Source organism: Aotus nancymaae, unplaced genomic scaffold, assembly GCF_030222135.1.
Source record: "Aotus nancymaae isolate 86718 unplaced genomic scaffold, 86718_ANA_hifiasm-v0.15.2.pri h1tg000029l, whole genome shotgun sequence".
Taxonomy (NCBI): Eukaryota; Metazoa; Chordata; class Mammalia; order Primates; family Aotidae; genus Aotus; species Aotus nancymaae.
This window is the reverse complement of record NW_026988442.1, coordinates 29,296,760-29,313,715: the sequence shown is the minus strand read 5'-3', so window position 1 is coordinate 29,313,715 and position 16,956 is coordinate 29,296,760. Positions and strand designations below refer to the sequence as shown.

Sequence of the window (16,956 nt, the reverse complement as noted above, 5' to 3'; positions counted from 1 at the left end):
AAAGTTACTCTCGGCCAGATGCAGTGGCTCACGCCTGTAATCCCAACACTTTGGGAAGCACTTTAGGATTTGTGGGTGGTCACGAGCTCAGGAGTTCACTGGTCAGTCTGGACAACATAGTGAGACCCCTGTCACTGCAAACAATTTTAAAAATTAGCAGGGTGTGGTGGCACATGCCTGTAGTCCCAGCTACTTGGGAGGCTGAGGTGGGAAGATCACTTGAGCCCGGGAGGTCAAGGCTGCAGTGAGCTGTGATGGCCCCACCACACTCCAGTCTGGGCCACAGTGGGAGACCCTGTCACAATAAAACAAACAAAAAAAGTTACTCTGCTCCCCTTGACCTACCTTTTCTTTTGAGATGAAGTCTTCCTCTGTCACCCAGGCTGGAGTGCAGTGACTTGGTCACAACTCACTGCAGCCTCAACCTCCCAGGCTCAAGCAGTCCTCCCACATCAGCCTCCAGCTAGGACCACAGGCACCTGCTACCACACCTGACTAATTTTGTTATTTTATGTACAGACAGGGTTTCGATATGTCAGTATTGAACTCTGGGACTCAAGCAATCCTCCACCTTGGCCTCCCAAAGTGCTGGAATTATATGCATGAGCCACTGTGCCCAGCCTTCCTCCTCTTAGTATTTTTTTTTCTTTCCTTTTTTTTTTTTGTGAGACGGAGTCTCACTCTGTCACCCAGGCTAGAGTGCAGTGGCGTGATCTCTGCTCACTGCAACCTCAACCTCCCAGGTTCAAGGGATTCTCCTGCCTCAGCCTCCCGAAGAGCTGGGACTACAGGCACACACACCATGCCCAGCTAATATTTGTGTTTTTAGTAGAGACAGAGTTTCACCATGTTGGCCAGGATGGTCTCAATCTCTTGACCTCATGATCCCCCCAACCTTGGCCTCCCAAAGTGCTGGGATTACAGGTGTGAGCCACCGCACCCAGCCCCCTCTTTTTTGAGATGGAGTCTCACCCTGTTGCCCAGGCTGGACTGTAGTGGTATGATCTTGGCTCACTGCTACCTCCTCCTCCCAGGTTCAAGCAGTTCTCCTGCCTCAGCCTCCCAAGTAGCTGAGATTACAGGCCTGCATCACCATGGCCCAGCTAATTTTTGTATTTTTAGTAGAAAGGGGGTTTCACCATGTAGACCAGCTGGTCTAGAACTCTAGACCTCAAGTGCCCTGGCTGCCTGAGCCTCCCAAAGTGCTGGGATTCCAGGTATGAGCCACCATGCCCTGCCTCCCTCCTCTGTCATCCTGTGCTCTGTTTGGAAGGAGGTCTCTGTACACAGCCCACACTTAAGGAACGGGAAGTCACGCTCCCAGCAATGCACTTTTTACCACTTGACAAAGCCCCGGTACACAGCATTAACCCAAGTACTGTTCTCTCATCTGTATCGTTGTTATTATCCTCAGCTTTCCCATTATCTGTGAGGATTAAGTGTTTAGGATGATTAAGGAGATAAGACGTGGCCTGGGCCAGGCCTTAGTGCCATTCAGCAATTAAAGGAAATGAAACATTTAAGGCATTGGCACGAGGCCTGGTAGTTATAAGTGCTCAATAAATATCAGGTTTGTTTTTTAAAAAATAGTTGACATCTTAACCCAAAGGAAATGAGGGTGGAAGTCTACATGTAGACTTGTACACCAGTATTCACTGCAGCTTGATTCAAAACTGCCCCAAACTGGAAATGGCCCCAGTGTCCAACCATGCTAGGTGGATAAATGCATCATTGTACGTCCAGATAGTGGGATACTCATCAGCCCTAAAAACGAGGAATCGCTACTGACCACACGACTGCATGGCCCACGCCAGAAGCATTACACTAGTAACAGAAGCCAGGCTCCAAAGAGCACCTACCATATGAATCGTTCACATAAAGTTCTAGGCAATATCAGTCTCTGCTGATGGGAGGCAGCTCTGTTGTTGGCAGGGAACAGGGTTGGAAGGGAGCATAGGGGAACAGGGGAGCCTGCTGCAGGGCTAGAAATGTTTTCTGTCGGGGTCAGCACACTATGGCCTGAGGACCAAAGATACTTGTAAACAAGTATTCTGGGAATGCTGTTGATGTCTGCCTTCACACTACAGCTGCAGAGTTGAGGAGTTGCAGTGGAGACTGCCTGGCCTGCTAACCCCGAAATATTTACTGTCTGTCTGTCTATTTATTTGTTTTTAAGATGGAGTCTCAGTCAGTTGCAATAGAGACTGCAGGGCCTGGAAAACCCAAAATATTTACTGTCCATTTATTTATTTATTTATTTATGAGATGGAGTCTCCATCCGTTGCCCAGGCTGAAGTGCAGTGGCACGAGCTCTGCTCACTGCAGCCTCCGCCTCCCAGGTTCAAGCGATTCTCCTACCTCAGCCTCCTGAGTAGCTGGGACTACAGGTACGCACCACCATACCCGGCTAATTTTTTTGTGTTTTTAGTAGAGACGAGGTTTCACCATGTTGGTCAGGCTGCTCTTGAACTGCTGACCTCAGGCAATCCACCCTCCTTAGCCTCACAGAGTGCTGGGATTACAGGTGTGAGCCACCATGCCTGGTCACCAACCCCTTATATTCTATGTAAGTATAGAATCTCTTTCTTAACCTGGGGGTGGTCAGACAGGTGTGTCTATGTGTGTAAAGGCTGTGAGCTGTGTAAGGCCTATGGCCTTTACTCTTTGTAGGTTATATTCAATTATAACATAAAATGAGCCGAGGTTTAAGGAGGGGAAGGGGCTTGTCCCCATCTCACCAAGAGCCCAGAATTCGGGGAACAAGGAACATGGACTCTGAATCCCTTGCAAGGCCCCACCCCTATGACATCCAGTCCCTTCTCCTCTATCCAGTAGCTATTCCTTTCATGAAGGCAGCATTTTTTAATTAATTAATTTATTTTTGAGACAGAGTTTTGCCCTTGTTGTCCAGGCTGGAGTACAATGACCAATCTCAGCTCACTGTAACCTCCGACTCCCGGGTTCAAGCCATTCTCCTGCCTCAGCCTCCCAAGTAGCTGGGATTATGGCACCTGCCACCACACCCGGCTAATGTTTGCATTTTTAGTAGAGACGGGTTTCACCATGTTGGCCAGGCTGATCTCGAACTTCTGACCTCAAGTGATCCACCCACCTTGCCTCCCAAAGTGCTGGGATTATAGGTTTGAGCCACCACGCCTGGCCTAAAGGCAGCATTTAGAGACATCATTAGTCAGAGCTATGGGGACAGGGCCTTGAGATCCTCGGTTGACCTTGTTAAGCAGGTAAGGATGCTGAGGTCTAGATTAGGCACAGTGTCACACAGCAATATGGTAACTTGATCTAGCTCTGTCATAGCTCTTGGCCACATGGCCTCTTGTCCCTCCTGGTAGACAGAGGCAGTGCATACACAGCATCCCAAAGTATGCAGTAGGAGCTCTAATAATGCCATGGACCTTCTGCAGTGCAGATTAAGGGCATGAAAGGGTGCTGGTAGACAGGCCCCTTGTCATCCCATAGCTGCCACTTGACTGGGAGGCAGTGGTTCAACTTCTCCAGGCCTCTTTGTTCATCCAAGAGGTGGGGATGACACATGCTATAAAAGAAATAAAGCAGGGGGACTGGGCTCGGTGGTTCACGCCTGTAATCCCAGCACTTTGGGAGGCTGAGATGGGTGGATTACCTGAGGTCAGGAGTTCGAGACCAGCCTGAACAACCTAGAGAAACCCCATCTCTACTAAAAATACAAAAAATTAGCCAGGCGTGGTGGCAGGCACCTGTAATCCCAGCTACTTGGGAGGCTGAGGCAGAAGAATCGCTTGACCCCGGGAGGCGGAGGTTGCAGTGAGCTGAGATTGCGCCATTGCCCTTCAGCCTAGGCAACAAGAGTGAAACTCCATCTCAATAATAATAATAAAGCAGGGAGATGTGAGTGAGAGCAACTGCCTGGGAGGATGACTTCAGCCAGGAGGGTTGGCTGACCTTCACTCTGAGTGAGAAGGCTGAGGAGGAGCCAGCACAGGGGATCTGGAGTGGGGGTGGGTGCTGGGTAGAGGAACAGCAAATGCAGAAGCCCTTCTCTGGCTTACACCTGCCTCGCCTTCTACACCCGCTCCCCTGCTCCAGCCTGGATCCACCCTCCCCATCACCAAGGAGCAGGACTGCCCAGACAGAGCAGGGCCACTGGGTGCCTAGGCTTTTGGGCCTTGCTGAGCCCAGCCCCTTTCCCTCAGCCCAGCCACCATGCAGTGACACACTTCAGCCTGTCCTTAAGCATCTGTGTGCTAAGAGCTATAGCTGCCACCTGTGCCCACCTGCCCTCCTACCCTCATCACCAGGAACTTGCAGGTGCTTGTGTGAAACTGTGCTGCCCCAACCCCCGCCACCCCTCCCATGCTTGGCATCTGTGATGGACACCACAGGGCCTCTGAAAGTCTGCGTCAAGTGGCTGCCCCTCACCCTGGGCTCGGGCATCAGGATTGCCCATCTACAGTGACTGGCATGTTTACTTTTGTCCCTTCAACCACAAGTCTCACCCAGGAGGCATCCAGGGGCTTTTCTGCAGTCTCCACAGTGCCCCAAGAGCCTGGTCCCCTGTCACCAAGGGGCTGAGGGCACCAGCAGAACTCAGAACCTCAGACAACGAGTTGACACAGACAAACTGAGTCTGGGGAGGGGCGGGGAAGGGTTTGTCTGAAGCCCCATGAGCCAAGGCTGCATGTGTCGTCACTCACAGCTGCCGTTGTCCCCTGCTGGGTTTCACAACATTCCTTCCCCCATAGATGTGAGCTCAGTGTCTGACATGTTTCTGTCCCTAGAGCTTAGCACACAGTAGGTCTTCATAGAATGTTGCTTAGTTGATTGAATGACAGCAACAGTAATACGTCCTGGAGCCTACTGTGTGCCAAGCACTGCACTTAGTGCTCTACCGAGTTCCACACAGGTGCCAGGAGCCAGGATACAGCCACAAACAAAAGAGACTAAAGCCCTGGCCATGGTGGAGCCAACATCCTTGTCAGGGGAGAAAATAAACCAGCAAAAGAGCAGTCAGAGATGCTGAGTGCTTGGAGAACAATATACGTAGGAGATCAGAAATGCTGAAAGATGAGGTGATTACAGTTTTCCATCAGGTGCCCAGGGAGGACATTTGAGTAAACATCTGAAGGAGGTGAGGGAGTGAGTTGTGTTGCATCTTGGGAAAGAATGTTCCAGGCAGAGAGAACAGCAGATGCAAAGACCCAGAGTTGCGTAAGGGTGCGTGCAAGGGAAGGGGATAAGCCAGTAGACCTGGGCTGCAGTGAAAGAAGAGAGTGATGGGAGGTGGCATGGGGTGGGAGCCTCAGTTTCCGTCTCTACAAAGTGGGAATAAAAATGCTACCAACTTCTAAGAAATGGTGAGAATTCATCAGGATCTAGCCTGTAAAGCCCTTGTGCCTGGCATTGAGAAAATGCTCATAAATGTTAGCATTATTCCCCTTTTTTTTTTTTTTTTTGGAGACAGAGTCTTGCCGTGTCTGGCAGGCTGGAGTACAGTGGCACAATCTTAGCTCACTGCAACCTGCGTCTCCCGGGCTCAAGCAATTCTCCCACCTCAGCCTCATGAGTAGCTGGGATTACAGGCATGTGCCGCCATGCCTGGCTAATTCTTGTATTTTTAGTAGAGATGGGGTTTCACCATGTTGGTCAGGCTGGTCTCAAACTCCTGACCTCACATAATCCTCCCAAAGTGCTGGGATTATAGGCATGAGCCACCACGCCTGGCCGCATCATTTCCATTTTACAAGATGAAACTGGGCACAGAGAGGCTAAATAACATGTGCAGTGTCATGGCTAGTGACAATGTCACAGCTAGTGAGTGACAGAACTGGAATTTGAGTCCAAATCTACTGAACCCTCAAGTGAGTGCATGGTGTCGGAGGCAACCCTCATCTAGTTCTGAACAGATTGAGAACAGAAACAAGGAAAAGGCTGCTGGAGACCAAATGATCACGTTTATTACTGATAAAAGGGCTGGGGGTGGGGGTGGAGCAGTGAGGCTTCTATCTGCAGGGAAGGTACTTTCTTTCTAACACCAAACCTAGAAGGACATTGCTCCAGTTCCAGGCAACACCGGTTTCGAACAGGCTTCCCTATGCGGGGCAGAGAGAAGGGCACAGCCAGCTCCTAATAGGGAAAGATTGGGCCGATCTGAGCATGCCCAGTTTATGCTCTTCAGACTCTCCAAGCAGATGAGTCTTGGCATCTCCCCTGGGGCACAGCAAGTGACAAGCAGGAGTGTTATGCCTGAGGCTTCATCTTCAGGGAAGATAACATCCCGAGTAGAGAAGGGACACTTTCCCCTCCTAACAAATGAATGAGCAGGCAAAGGAGTAAATGAATGAGGGACTCTGGGGGAGGTACAGGGATGTCCCTTCACTCACCCACTTCTTGTCCACAGTTGCAGGGGCTCTCATTGCTGACTTCTTATCTGGCCTGGTGCACTGGGGTGCTGACACGTGGGGCTCCGTGGAGCTGCCTGTTGTGGGGAAGGTGCGTATGTTGACCTAACCATGTCCTCCAGAAGGAGGTTGGGCTGTATGTCCTCTCTAAGACTGTTTCCCTATCTGAAAGAAGGCACCTGTCCCTCACCCCCATCCTGCAAGACTAGAACAGGAGTCCATTGGGATTTTGGAAGCAAAAGCATCAGGCTTGGGATGGTCCAAAAGTTTAGATGTGTGCCTGCCTCACCAGAACCCCTGAATTTGGGGACCACATCTTGCTTTTCCATTGTCTCCCTGCTGCTCCTTGCTTTTTCAACTGCATTTTATTTTGTATTAATCAGACTTTTTTGGTTTTGATAGAAAATTTAAACTGGCTTAGGAAAACAAGGGTACTGATTCATGTAACTGAAAATGTCAGAGTTAGAGCCAAATTAAGGTATGGCTGCATCCAGCAAGACAGACAGACCACATTCTTCAGGCTCATTCTTCTTCCATCTCTGTCTCTACTTTTACCTCATAAGGTGGCCAGTGTGGCTTCTCACTGCCCAGACACGCATCCTTCCAGCTCCTGGGAAAAGAGAACAGCCCTCCTCCCAGGAAAACAGCATTTCTCCTTTCCCATGGTTTCCGCCAACCAAAGTCTCATGGCTGACTCCCATCGGCCCAGATTGGGTCACGTTCTGGGCCGTCAGCCAGTCACTGTGGCTAGAGGGATGAGATGCTGTGATTGGCCAGGCCTGGTCACATGTTCTTTCTCAGCCAGGGGGCGGGGTCAGCCCAACCAGAAGCGCTTGGATTAAGGAGGGGAGGCTGTTACCCTAGGAGGTGCACGTGGTCCAGAGGGTCCCACCTGTTAGAAGGACTTCCTCAGCTGCCTTGGGGTAGGGAGGAAGGGCAGATGTTGTCTCCAAGCCCTCTCACAGCACAGATGGGGAGACTGAGGCCCAGAGGCAGATAGTGCCAACCCAAAGTCCCCCCAGGGTCATTTCGCTTATCTCCCCAAAGGCTGGATGAGGTCTGTTTCCAGCAGTGGGCGGGGTGGGAATGTTCAGGCATCCCGGGTGGAGGGAACTTAGGAGCAAAGGTGGGAGGCGAGCCTAGGGTGATTGTGTTTAGGGGTCTGTGAGAGCAGCTGACCACCGTGGGGTGACTGCTGGGACTGTGTCCCCCCCAACCCCAGGCTTTCATCCGCCCCTTCCGGGAGCACCACATTGATCCCACAGCTATCACACGGCACGACTTCATCGAGACCAACGGGGACAACTGCCTGGTGACGCTGCTACCGCTGCTAAACATGGCCTACAAGTTCCGCACGCAGAGCCCTGGTGAGACGCCCAGCTAGTGGTGGGCCCGGAGGGGGCCGTGGGGGCAGAGGCCCACCCCCAGGAGCTTCCTGGGGCTTGTGTTTGGCTCCTTATGGTGTTTTAAAAGATTTTTCATTCATTGTCTTCATGTAAAATCAGGAAACCTGACATAAAGATCGGGGTTTCCAGCTTCTCTTGCACAATCTGCTCTGGCCCCCCTGGGTCCGTGTTCCCACCTGGCCTCATTGGGTGGGAGCTGAAACGCAGCCACTGCCTTTGATAGGACGAGTCTTTCCAGTTTACCACCGTCCCCACCACTTGCTGCCCTGTACCCGACCCACCTTGTTCCTTTGTGTTACCTGCCTGTCAGGGCTTCTGGTTTTGCTACCATGGCCTAGTAGAAAACATCTAGGCTGTGAAAATAGGGCCTACCTATTTTTAGAGGGACTTGTCCCAAAGCAAGTGATTTCACCACTCTGAGTCTCAGTTGCCTTATCTGTCAGGTGGAGGTAAAGTGGGGCCCGGTCCTGCTCCGGCACCTTAACACCCATTGGTTCTTCGGGCAGCCTCCCGTGGATAGAGGTGCTGAGGATGTGTATGCAGTGGGTGCTGTGGCACCCTACCCATTCCCTTCCCTGGGGGTGCACCCATCCTCTGCTCCTGTGAGTGGTGGCTGCTGACAGCTCCCAGCTTCTCCAGAAATGGAGCGGAAGTCCTGCCTCTCCCCCTGGGATAAGCCTGGAGCCAGTGACTGAACCGCCTCCGAGGCCAGTCCCTTTGCCTCTGAGTGGGTCTAATTCTAAAGAGCCATTAACACGTCAGAGCTCCTTGCAGGAACAGCCTGAGGCAGGGCGCCACCCACCTCATCTTTGCTCTGCTCTTGCCCTGCCCTGTCTGGCTTCCCTCCCTTCGAGTTTTTTCCTGAAGAGGCCGCCTTGATAAATCGTATACACAGGAACCTGTTTCAGGCTCCGCTCCTAGGGAACCTGGGTGAAGCCATTATTCCCATTTTCCTGAAGGGGAAATTAAGCCTGTAAGAGGCAGCCACTGACCCTAGCTCATACTGCCAAGAAATGTCAGCAGGGATCGGAACCCAGCTCCAGCTCACTCCTGTCCACGTTCTTAGCCATTATCCTATTGCCATTACACCTGCTTCCTGAGCAGGAGGAAAGCCTGAAGCCCATGGCAGCACCTGAGCTTGCCTGCAGCCCTGCAGGGGGTGGGAAAGAATCCCATGTGCTTGCACAGTGCAGGAGCCGCCAGGGGCAGGTGGTGAGGGCCGGTAGGGGTGGGTTCCCTGTCCGAGTGACAGCTGTGCCGGCCCTCCCTCTGCCCCACCTGCAGAAGCCCTGGAGCAGCTGTACTACCCCTGGGAGTGCTTCGTCTTCTGCCTGATCATCTTTGGCACCTTCACCAACCAGATTCACAAGTGGTCGCATACGTACTTTGGGCTGCCGCGCTGGGTCACCCTCCTGCAGGACTGGCACGTCATCCTGCCACGTAAACACCATCGCATCCACCACGTCTCGCCCCACGAGACCTACTTCTGCATCACCACAGGTGCGGCCAGCGGCGGCGTGGAATGGGCTTTCCCCACCCCAGCCACCACACCATCTTCGAGGTCAGGAGGGCAGAGATCACAGCGGGAGGTCACACAGTCCTTGCCCTCTGGAACAGTCTCTCAGAACGTGCATTTATTGAGCACCTACTGTGTGCCAGGCACTCTTCTAGGTGCTGAGGACACAGTAAGTAAGACAGACAAAGCTCTCTCCCCCGACTTCATGGCATTGTGATTCCAGCCACCCATCATCCTGTATTTATTGAGCACCTATCACATGCCACGGTGCTCTGGGCTTAGGCTCCTGCAGCAAACAAAACAGCAGGAATCAGCCAGGCGCAGTGGCTCACGCCTGTAATCCCAGCACTTTGGGAGGCCGAAGTGGGTGGATCACTTGAGGTCAGGAACTGGAGACCAGCCTGGCCAACACAGTGAAACCCCATCTCTACTAAAAACACAAAAAAAATTAGCCGGGTGTGGTGGCGGCTGCCCGTAGTCCCAGCTACTCAGAGGCTGAGGCAGGAGAATTGCTTGCACTGGGGAGGCAGAGGTTGCAGTGAGCTGAGATCGCACAACTGCAGTCCAGCCTGGGCAACAAGAGTGGGTCTGACACACACACACACACACCCTGGATCCTTGCCCTCGTGGCACTCACCGTCTAGTGAGGGAGAGGGAACAAATGAAAAAAATATGTAGTGTAGCTGCTGGTGCTAACTTGCTAACTGCTATGGAGGAAAATAAAGCAGAGGGTGGGAGAAGGAAGAGGGGGATTTTGCCTTTTAAATGGGATGGTCAGGGAGGTGACACTTGGACAAAGACCCAAGGAGCTGAGGGAGAAAGCCGTGAAGACCTCTGTGGGAGCGGCACTCCAGGCAGCAGGAACAGTAGGTTCGAAGGCCCTGAGGCTGGCCTGTGCTTGCTTCGGGTGTTTCCAGCATGGCAAAGAGGCTCTTGACTGGCGTGGAGGGAGTTGGGGGCAGAGCAATGGAAGAGGGAGGAGAGAAGCGCGGGAGGGCCTGCAGATAGATGGGCACAGATGAGAGCAAAGGAAGCAGGAAGCACGCAGGCCAGAGGTAGGAGCGCCAGGTGCAACAGAGGGATGGAAAGGAGGCCCATGTGCCAGGCTCGGTTAACGGCCAGTGCGGAAGAGGCAGGGTAAACTGAGCAGTCTCTCTGGGGCCAGCTGGGCTTCATTCAAGGTTGAGTGTGTCAGGGGCTGTCAGGTCGGGCCATCTCAGGCCTAACTCTCAGCTTCTCCATATATGTCTTTAGGAAACACAAACCTCCCTGGGGACCACTTTTCTCCTCCACAAAATATGGCTGAAGCCCGCCCCCTCCTTCATATATCACCTTCTCGGGGGAGTGGCAGATGCAGTGTTTGGCGTATAGTAGGTACTTGATAAATTACAGCTACTTTTTTTTTTCTTTCTGGAAACAGAACTGAGAACCACAGAAAATATTCTTTTTCATGTCCTCAACTTGTGCTCCTTGGAGCGCAGGTGGAGGGGTTAGAATTTAGGCTATTTAGGAGATGGGTTAGCTACTTAAGCAGGCCTGGGTTCCAATCCTGGTTTGGCCACCTGCTAACTGGGAAACTCTTCTCTAAGCCTCAGTGTGCTCGTGTGGAAAATGGGACTGATATTAGTGTCAACCTCATGGTGAGCTGGAAGGCTGTCAGATTGAGCAGTATTTACTGAGCACCTCCTGTGTGCCTGGCTGTATCTAGGTACTGAGGATCAGCAGTGGAAGAACATGGTGTTTTGCATTTTGGGGCTGATATTCTAGTTGGGGATTAGGAGGTAAACAAACTCAGAACAGGAAAATAGAGAATTAACGAAGATGATTACAGGTTATCATAAAGGCTATAAAGAAATGAAAGAGGGTGGCCTGTCACGCTGGCTCACGCTTGTAATCCCAGCATTTTAGGAAGCCAAGGTGAGAGGATTGAGCCCAGGAGTTCAAGACCAGCCTCTATAAGACAACACCCCATGACAAGACCCCCATCTGTATTAAAAATAGAAATAAATAAAGGATCATTCGAGAAACCTGGGGTGCCGCTTAAGTGAGTGATCAGGGAAGGCTTCCTGGCAGAGGTAGCATTTGAGCTGAGTGATAAGGCCACTACAGTGCCTGGTACATAGTAAGTGCTCAAATACAAGTAAGTGCGTGGTATATAGTAAGAAAGTAGATGAATAAGGGGGTTGGAGGCCTGAGTGGCCCCCCAGGCCGATTGGTGGGAGGCCCCCACTTCCAGTTCCTTGGTCAGTCCCTGTGTCCTATCCTTTACGAACTCACTCCTCATTGGGCCCCTCCAGCCCAGTGAAGGTCAGCTCTCTCCCAATGTCCCCTTGACTACTCTCCCATTCAACCTCCTGGTGCCATTTCTACTGCAGGCTGGCTCAACTACCCTCTGGAGAAGATAGGCTTCTGGCGACGCCTGGAAGACCTCATCCAGGGCCTGACGGGCGAGAAGCCTCGGGCAGATGACATGAAATGGGCCCAGAAGATCAAATAACCTCTCCGAGCCTGCTTCCTGGCTGCCAACCTTCCCTAGCCCCTAAATCGAAGCCATCTGCCAAATGCCAGCCTCTTCGAGCTAGCCCCTCCAGATGGAGAGGACAAATCCTGGGCTGGGCCTGGGTACCCCCAGCCCACCCCTCATGACACAGAATACTTGAGCCACTGATTTTTCATTTTCTTTCCTCGACCCCTCCTCAGCCACCTGAGCTGTTCTGTCTGCAAGCCTGACTCTGCAGAAAAGGGAGCCCCCACCCTGCCAGCCTCCCCTGGAAGAGAGGAGGTTTACCCACTCCCTGCACGCCTGCTGCCCCTGCCCCGGTGGGCAGCCCTTCAGTGTGGCTGGCATTGGGGCCACTGAGTTGCCTCTATCTTTCCCTCCTTGTCTGGCCCCAGTGGTCTGGGGAGCCCCCAGGCACACCTAAGCAACTCGGAGTATTTTTCTGCCACAGCCCTGCATACTGACCCCGGAAGGCTGGGCAGGTGGACAACCCCAGCCTGTCTCCGAAGGATGGCGAAGCTCAGCAGGGGTCTGAGGGCAGCCAGCCAAAAGAGGCTGGAACCTCCTGCCCAAGTCTAGACCCCTACTTCTCCGCTGCCCCAACCCTGCCAGAGCTGATGTTTCCAATACCAGGATGTCTTCACAGGATACAGCCCCTATAGAGGGTCTTGGTCATTTGGAAGAGGACACAGTATCCCCTCTGGCCAAAGTATGTCCGAGAAGGAAGAGTAGGGCTTTTTTGTTTTGTTTTTTTTTTAAAGGTGCTTGCTTGTTTAATGTAAATAATAGAAAGCCTTAATATCTTTTCTGTAACACGGAGTAATATTTTAATGTCATGTTTTGGATGTACATAATATATTTATAACAAAGCAGCAAGAGTCTACTTAACCTTGGCTGCCTCGTGGTGTTTCCTGGCTGGGTGGGGTGGGAGGTATCAAGGAGCCTGGGGCATGAGGCCCCACTCTCACCCTGTTCTCAGCTCCCCCCAACCCTGGCCTCAGGATGGGAGCTGTCACCGGAGACAGTGAATTAATGTTGACATCTGATCCAAAGACTTTTGGAGGGGGTTGGGTGGGGACAGTGGTCTTTCTTGTTGATCATAATGATAAAGTAGTGATGGCTGATCCCTATTTGTGATTTCCTTCAGCAAATATTCACTGGTACCCGGTGTGTGCCAGGCTCTGTCCTGTACACAGGTACAGCGGTCAGAGAACCAACAACGGCCTGCCCTGGTGGAGCTGACCTCCTGGGGAAAGAGACAATAAACAAATAAATGCACATGGAAATTCAGGTGGTGATTTGTGAAGAAAGTCAAACAGGACAGAACCACATCAGAAAAGCAGGGTCGGCACTGCTTTGCAGGGCGGTCATGGAGGGCCTCTGAACTGAGACCTGGAGAAGGAGATGAGGCCAGCCAGGAAAGAAGTGAGGGAAGAGGCCTCTTGATGGGACAGCAAGGGCACAGGCCCTGAGGCAAGAACAAGCTTGGGACCTTAAGAGATGGTGAGGCAGCTACTGTGGCTGGACTAGAGTGAGCTAAGGAAAAATGGAAGACGAGGTTGGGAACAGATGGACTTGTTATACAGAGACTCACAGGCTGAGGTGAGTGGGGAGCTGCTGGTCGTTTTAGTTATTTTTATTTATTACTATTTTTTAGAGACACGGTCATGCTTTGTCACCCAGGCTAAAGTGCAGAGGTGTTAATAGCTCACTGCAACCTTGAACTCCTGGACATAAACAGTCCTCCCAAGTGGCTGGGACTAGCATGTACCACCACACCTGGCTTGGATTTTTTGTTTGTTTGTTTGTTTTGTTAAGAAATGGAGTATCACTATGTTGTTCAGGTTGGTCTTGAACTCCTGGCCTCAAGTGATCCTCCTGCCTTGGCCTTCCAAAGTGCTGAGATTATAGGTATGAGCCACTGCACCTGGCCAGGACATTGTCGACAAATTAGTAATTTGTTTATTCATTGTCCAAGTAATTATAAGGAATCTCCTATGAACTAGGTACTGTGATTCTGTAGTGAACACTACAGAGATAGTCACTGTCTAGTCTAAGCTAGTTTCTACAATATTAACCAGAAAAAAGAAAGCCTGTTGGGGACAGGGAGATACCTAAAGGATTCCAAAGCAATCACAGATAATGACAATTTTTTTGAGATGGAGTTTCACTCTTGTTGCCCAGGCTGGAATGTGGTGGCACAATCTCAGCTCACTGCAACCTCCGCCTCCCAGGTTCAAGCCATTTTCCTGCCTCAGCTTTCCAAATAGCTGGGATTACAGGTGCTCGCCATCACGCATGGCTAATTTTTTGTATTTTTAGTAGAGATGGGGTTTCAGCATGTTGGCCAGCTGGTCTCGAACTTCTGACCTCAGGTGATGCACCCGCCTCAGCCTCCCAAAGTGCTGGGATTACAGGCGTGAGCCACCACTCCCAGCTATGACTTTTTTTAAAAAAAATATGACCCATAATGCCATTTTCCTTTGCCCACACTAGACTTTTGATTTGTGACTATGCCTTAGGGGACCATACAAGCAAGGATATTAGAATTCAACAACTCATAAATGACAGAAAACTAAAGCAGAAGTTAACAGCTAAAATAATTGTATTAGCTCATAAAACGCTAAAGTCCACAGGTGTTCTGACTTAAGGTTTGGCAGGACCCAGGAGCTCACATGATTCATCAAAACATGGTCTCTCTAAGCTCTGTTTTTCTGAGTTGAGACTTACTGGACTAGCTCAGCAATCTCAGTGGAAAGTGCATTTCCAGTAGCTGCAGTGGAAGTCCCAGGGCAGGCTCTCATTGGTCTGGACTAGGCCAATCACATTGGCCAATGGGGTGAAATGCTCTGGTTGCCCGGGGCTGAAAAATGGCCACCTGGATTTGCAGGATTGCGGTGACCTCTTCCTAAGCCACAGGAGAGAGGGAGGTTCCTAGATCAAAATTAAGGCATTACCACAAAAACAAGTCTATAGTGGATGGGACAGGCAGCTCAATTCTTCAGAGGCCAAGGCTCGCAACTGTGGTGTTGGTTTCCAGGCCCTACCAATCTGGGTCAGTTCCCCTGAATCCAGAGAGGTTAAGTGACTCCCCCCAGGGTCCTACAGGTAGTAAGAATAGAGTAGGCTTCAGACTCAGACCATTTCACTTCTGAATCCTGGGGGCTGGGGAAAGAATCCATCTCAAAACCAGAAGAAGGTGTGCATTGGGTCTGAGAGTGTTGGGACCACTTGTGAGATCAGGGACTTGCAAATAAGTGCCTATGAGGGCCAGACAGGGAAAAATGCTACTTAATATTACTGAGCACTTAACCTGGTGTCAGACTGTGCAGAGAGCTCTCGCATGGGTCCTGTCAAGCAGCCCTGCAGCTCTGAGAAGTGAGTACTCTGCACCATCTGAAGATGGGGAAACTGAGGCACAGAGGTCCTGTAACATGCCCAAGGTCACACAGCTGGCAGGTGGCAGAATCAGGATTTGAGCCAAGGTCTGACCCAAAGCCCATGTGCTTTAACGCTCCCATTGTGAAGAAGGAGGTGAGAAGGGGGCAGGTGGGAAATGTGGCCACTATGAGGCCACTGCAGCATGCCTGAGAAAGGGCAGCTGATGCTTGGGACTGGGATGACCTGAAGATGTAAGGCCCCAAAGGGCAGCTGCTACTCACAGCAGCTACTTAAACAGAAGGCGGAAATCTAAACTTTAAAAATGCTGGCTCCATGTTTAAAACGTACCGTGGGCAAAACAAAACGGGTGCATGGGCCAACTGCCTGCAGCCTCCCTCCCAGCTGGTGCAGGATGGGTTGGTTTTAGGTGGGCATGTGCTGCTATCTGGTGGTGGCACAGGGTAGGTGGCATGCAGGGCAAACATGGGTTTCCAGCTCCACCAGGGGAGCTGTAGTGAACTCGCATGCCCCCCTGTGCTCACTGTTCTTTAGAGGAGGCCTGAGGACACACATCAGGGCACTTGCCCCTGACTTCAACTCCATCACCCCTCCTTTTTTTCCCTTGAGACAGGGTCTCGCTCTCACCCAGGCTGGAGTACAGAGTCATGATCCGCACTCACTGCCGCCTCAACCTCCCAGGTTCAAGCAATCCTCCCACTTCAGCTGCTCGAATAGCTGGGATGACAGACATGCGCCACCACCCCCAGCTAATTTCATTTTGTATTTTCTGTAGAGACAGGATTTCACCATGTTGCCCAGGCTGGTCTCAAACTCCTGAGCTCAAGCAATCTGCCCACCTTGGCCTTCCAAAGTGCTGGGATTACAGGCATGAACCACCGAACCCAGCCAACCCCCTTTTGATAAAAAATAATTTTCAAGCTACCCTTTTATATATATATATATATATATATATATATATATATATATTGCAACAGGCAATGCTTGCATAGGTAAAGAATAAGAATCATGTCAGGTACAGTGGCTCATATCAAATAATATAAAAGGGGCTAGAGCAGGGATTAGCTGACCCTGGCCAGTGGGCCAAATCCAGCCCACCTGCTTTTTTACAGCTCAGAAGCTTTTGTGGGTTGTTTATTTTTTTAGAAACAGGGCCTTGCCATGTTGCCCAGGCTGGAATGCAGTGGCACAATCACAGCTCACTGTAACCTCAAACTCCTGGGCTCAAGTGATCCTCCCATCTCAGCCTACCCAGTAGCTAAGACTACACAGATGCACACCACCACACCCAGCTAATTTTTCTTTGTAGAGAAGGGGTCTTGCTATGTGGCCCAGGGTTGTCTCAAACTCCTGGCCTCAAGTGATCCTCCCACCTCAGCCTCTGAAAGCACTGGGATTACAGGTGTGAGCCACCATGCCAGCCACGAGCAGTTTTTAAATGGCTGGGGGAGGGGGAACAACATTTCCTAACACAGGAAATTCAAATTCTAGTTTGTAAAGCTGAATTGGCACACAGCCCTGCCCCTCATTTACATATTGTCCAAGGCTGTTTTTGCAGTGCAGCAGCAGAGTTCATAGTTGCATCAGAGACCAAATGATCCACACAGCCTAAAATATTTACTATCTGGCCCTTTCCAGAGAAGTTACTAACCCCTCCCTGGTCTAGAATGAAGAGTAAACTGCTCCCATTCATGTTCCCTCAAGTACTTAGTTTCCCTCCTTAGAGGCCATCACTTTGAC

The 16,956-nt window shown here is 51.2% G+C and overlaps 1 protein-coding gene across 1 annotated transcript in view; it reads left to right on the top strand.

Moving 5' to 3' along the window:
• Positions 1-12,941, top strand: part of PEDS1 (plasmanylethanolamine desaturase 1) — a 29,672-nt gene extending 16,731 nt beyond the window's left edge. The window contains exons 3-6 of the mRNA XM_064382513.1: positions 6,395-6,486; positions 7,618-7,762; positions 9,086-9,301; positions 11,693-12,941. Of these exons, the coding sequence (XP_064238583.1) occupies positions 6,395-6,486; positions 7,618-7,762; positions 9,086-9,301; positions 11,693-11,814 (575 nt within the window). The 3' untranslated portion in view covers positions 11,815-12,941. The remainder of the gene's footprint in view (positions 1-6,394; positions 6,487-7,617; positions 7,763-9,085; positions 9,302-11,692) is intronic.
• The last annotated feature ends 4,015 nt before the right edge of the window (positions 12,942-16,956 follow it).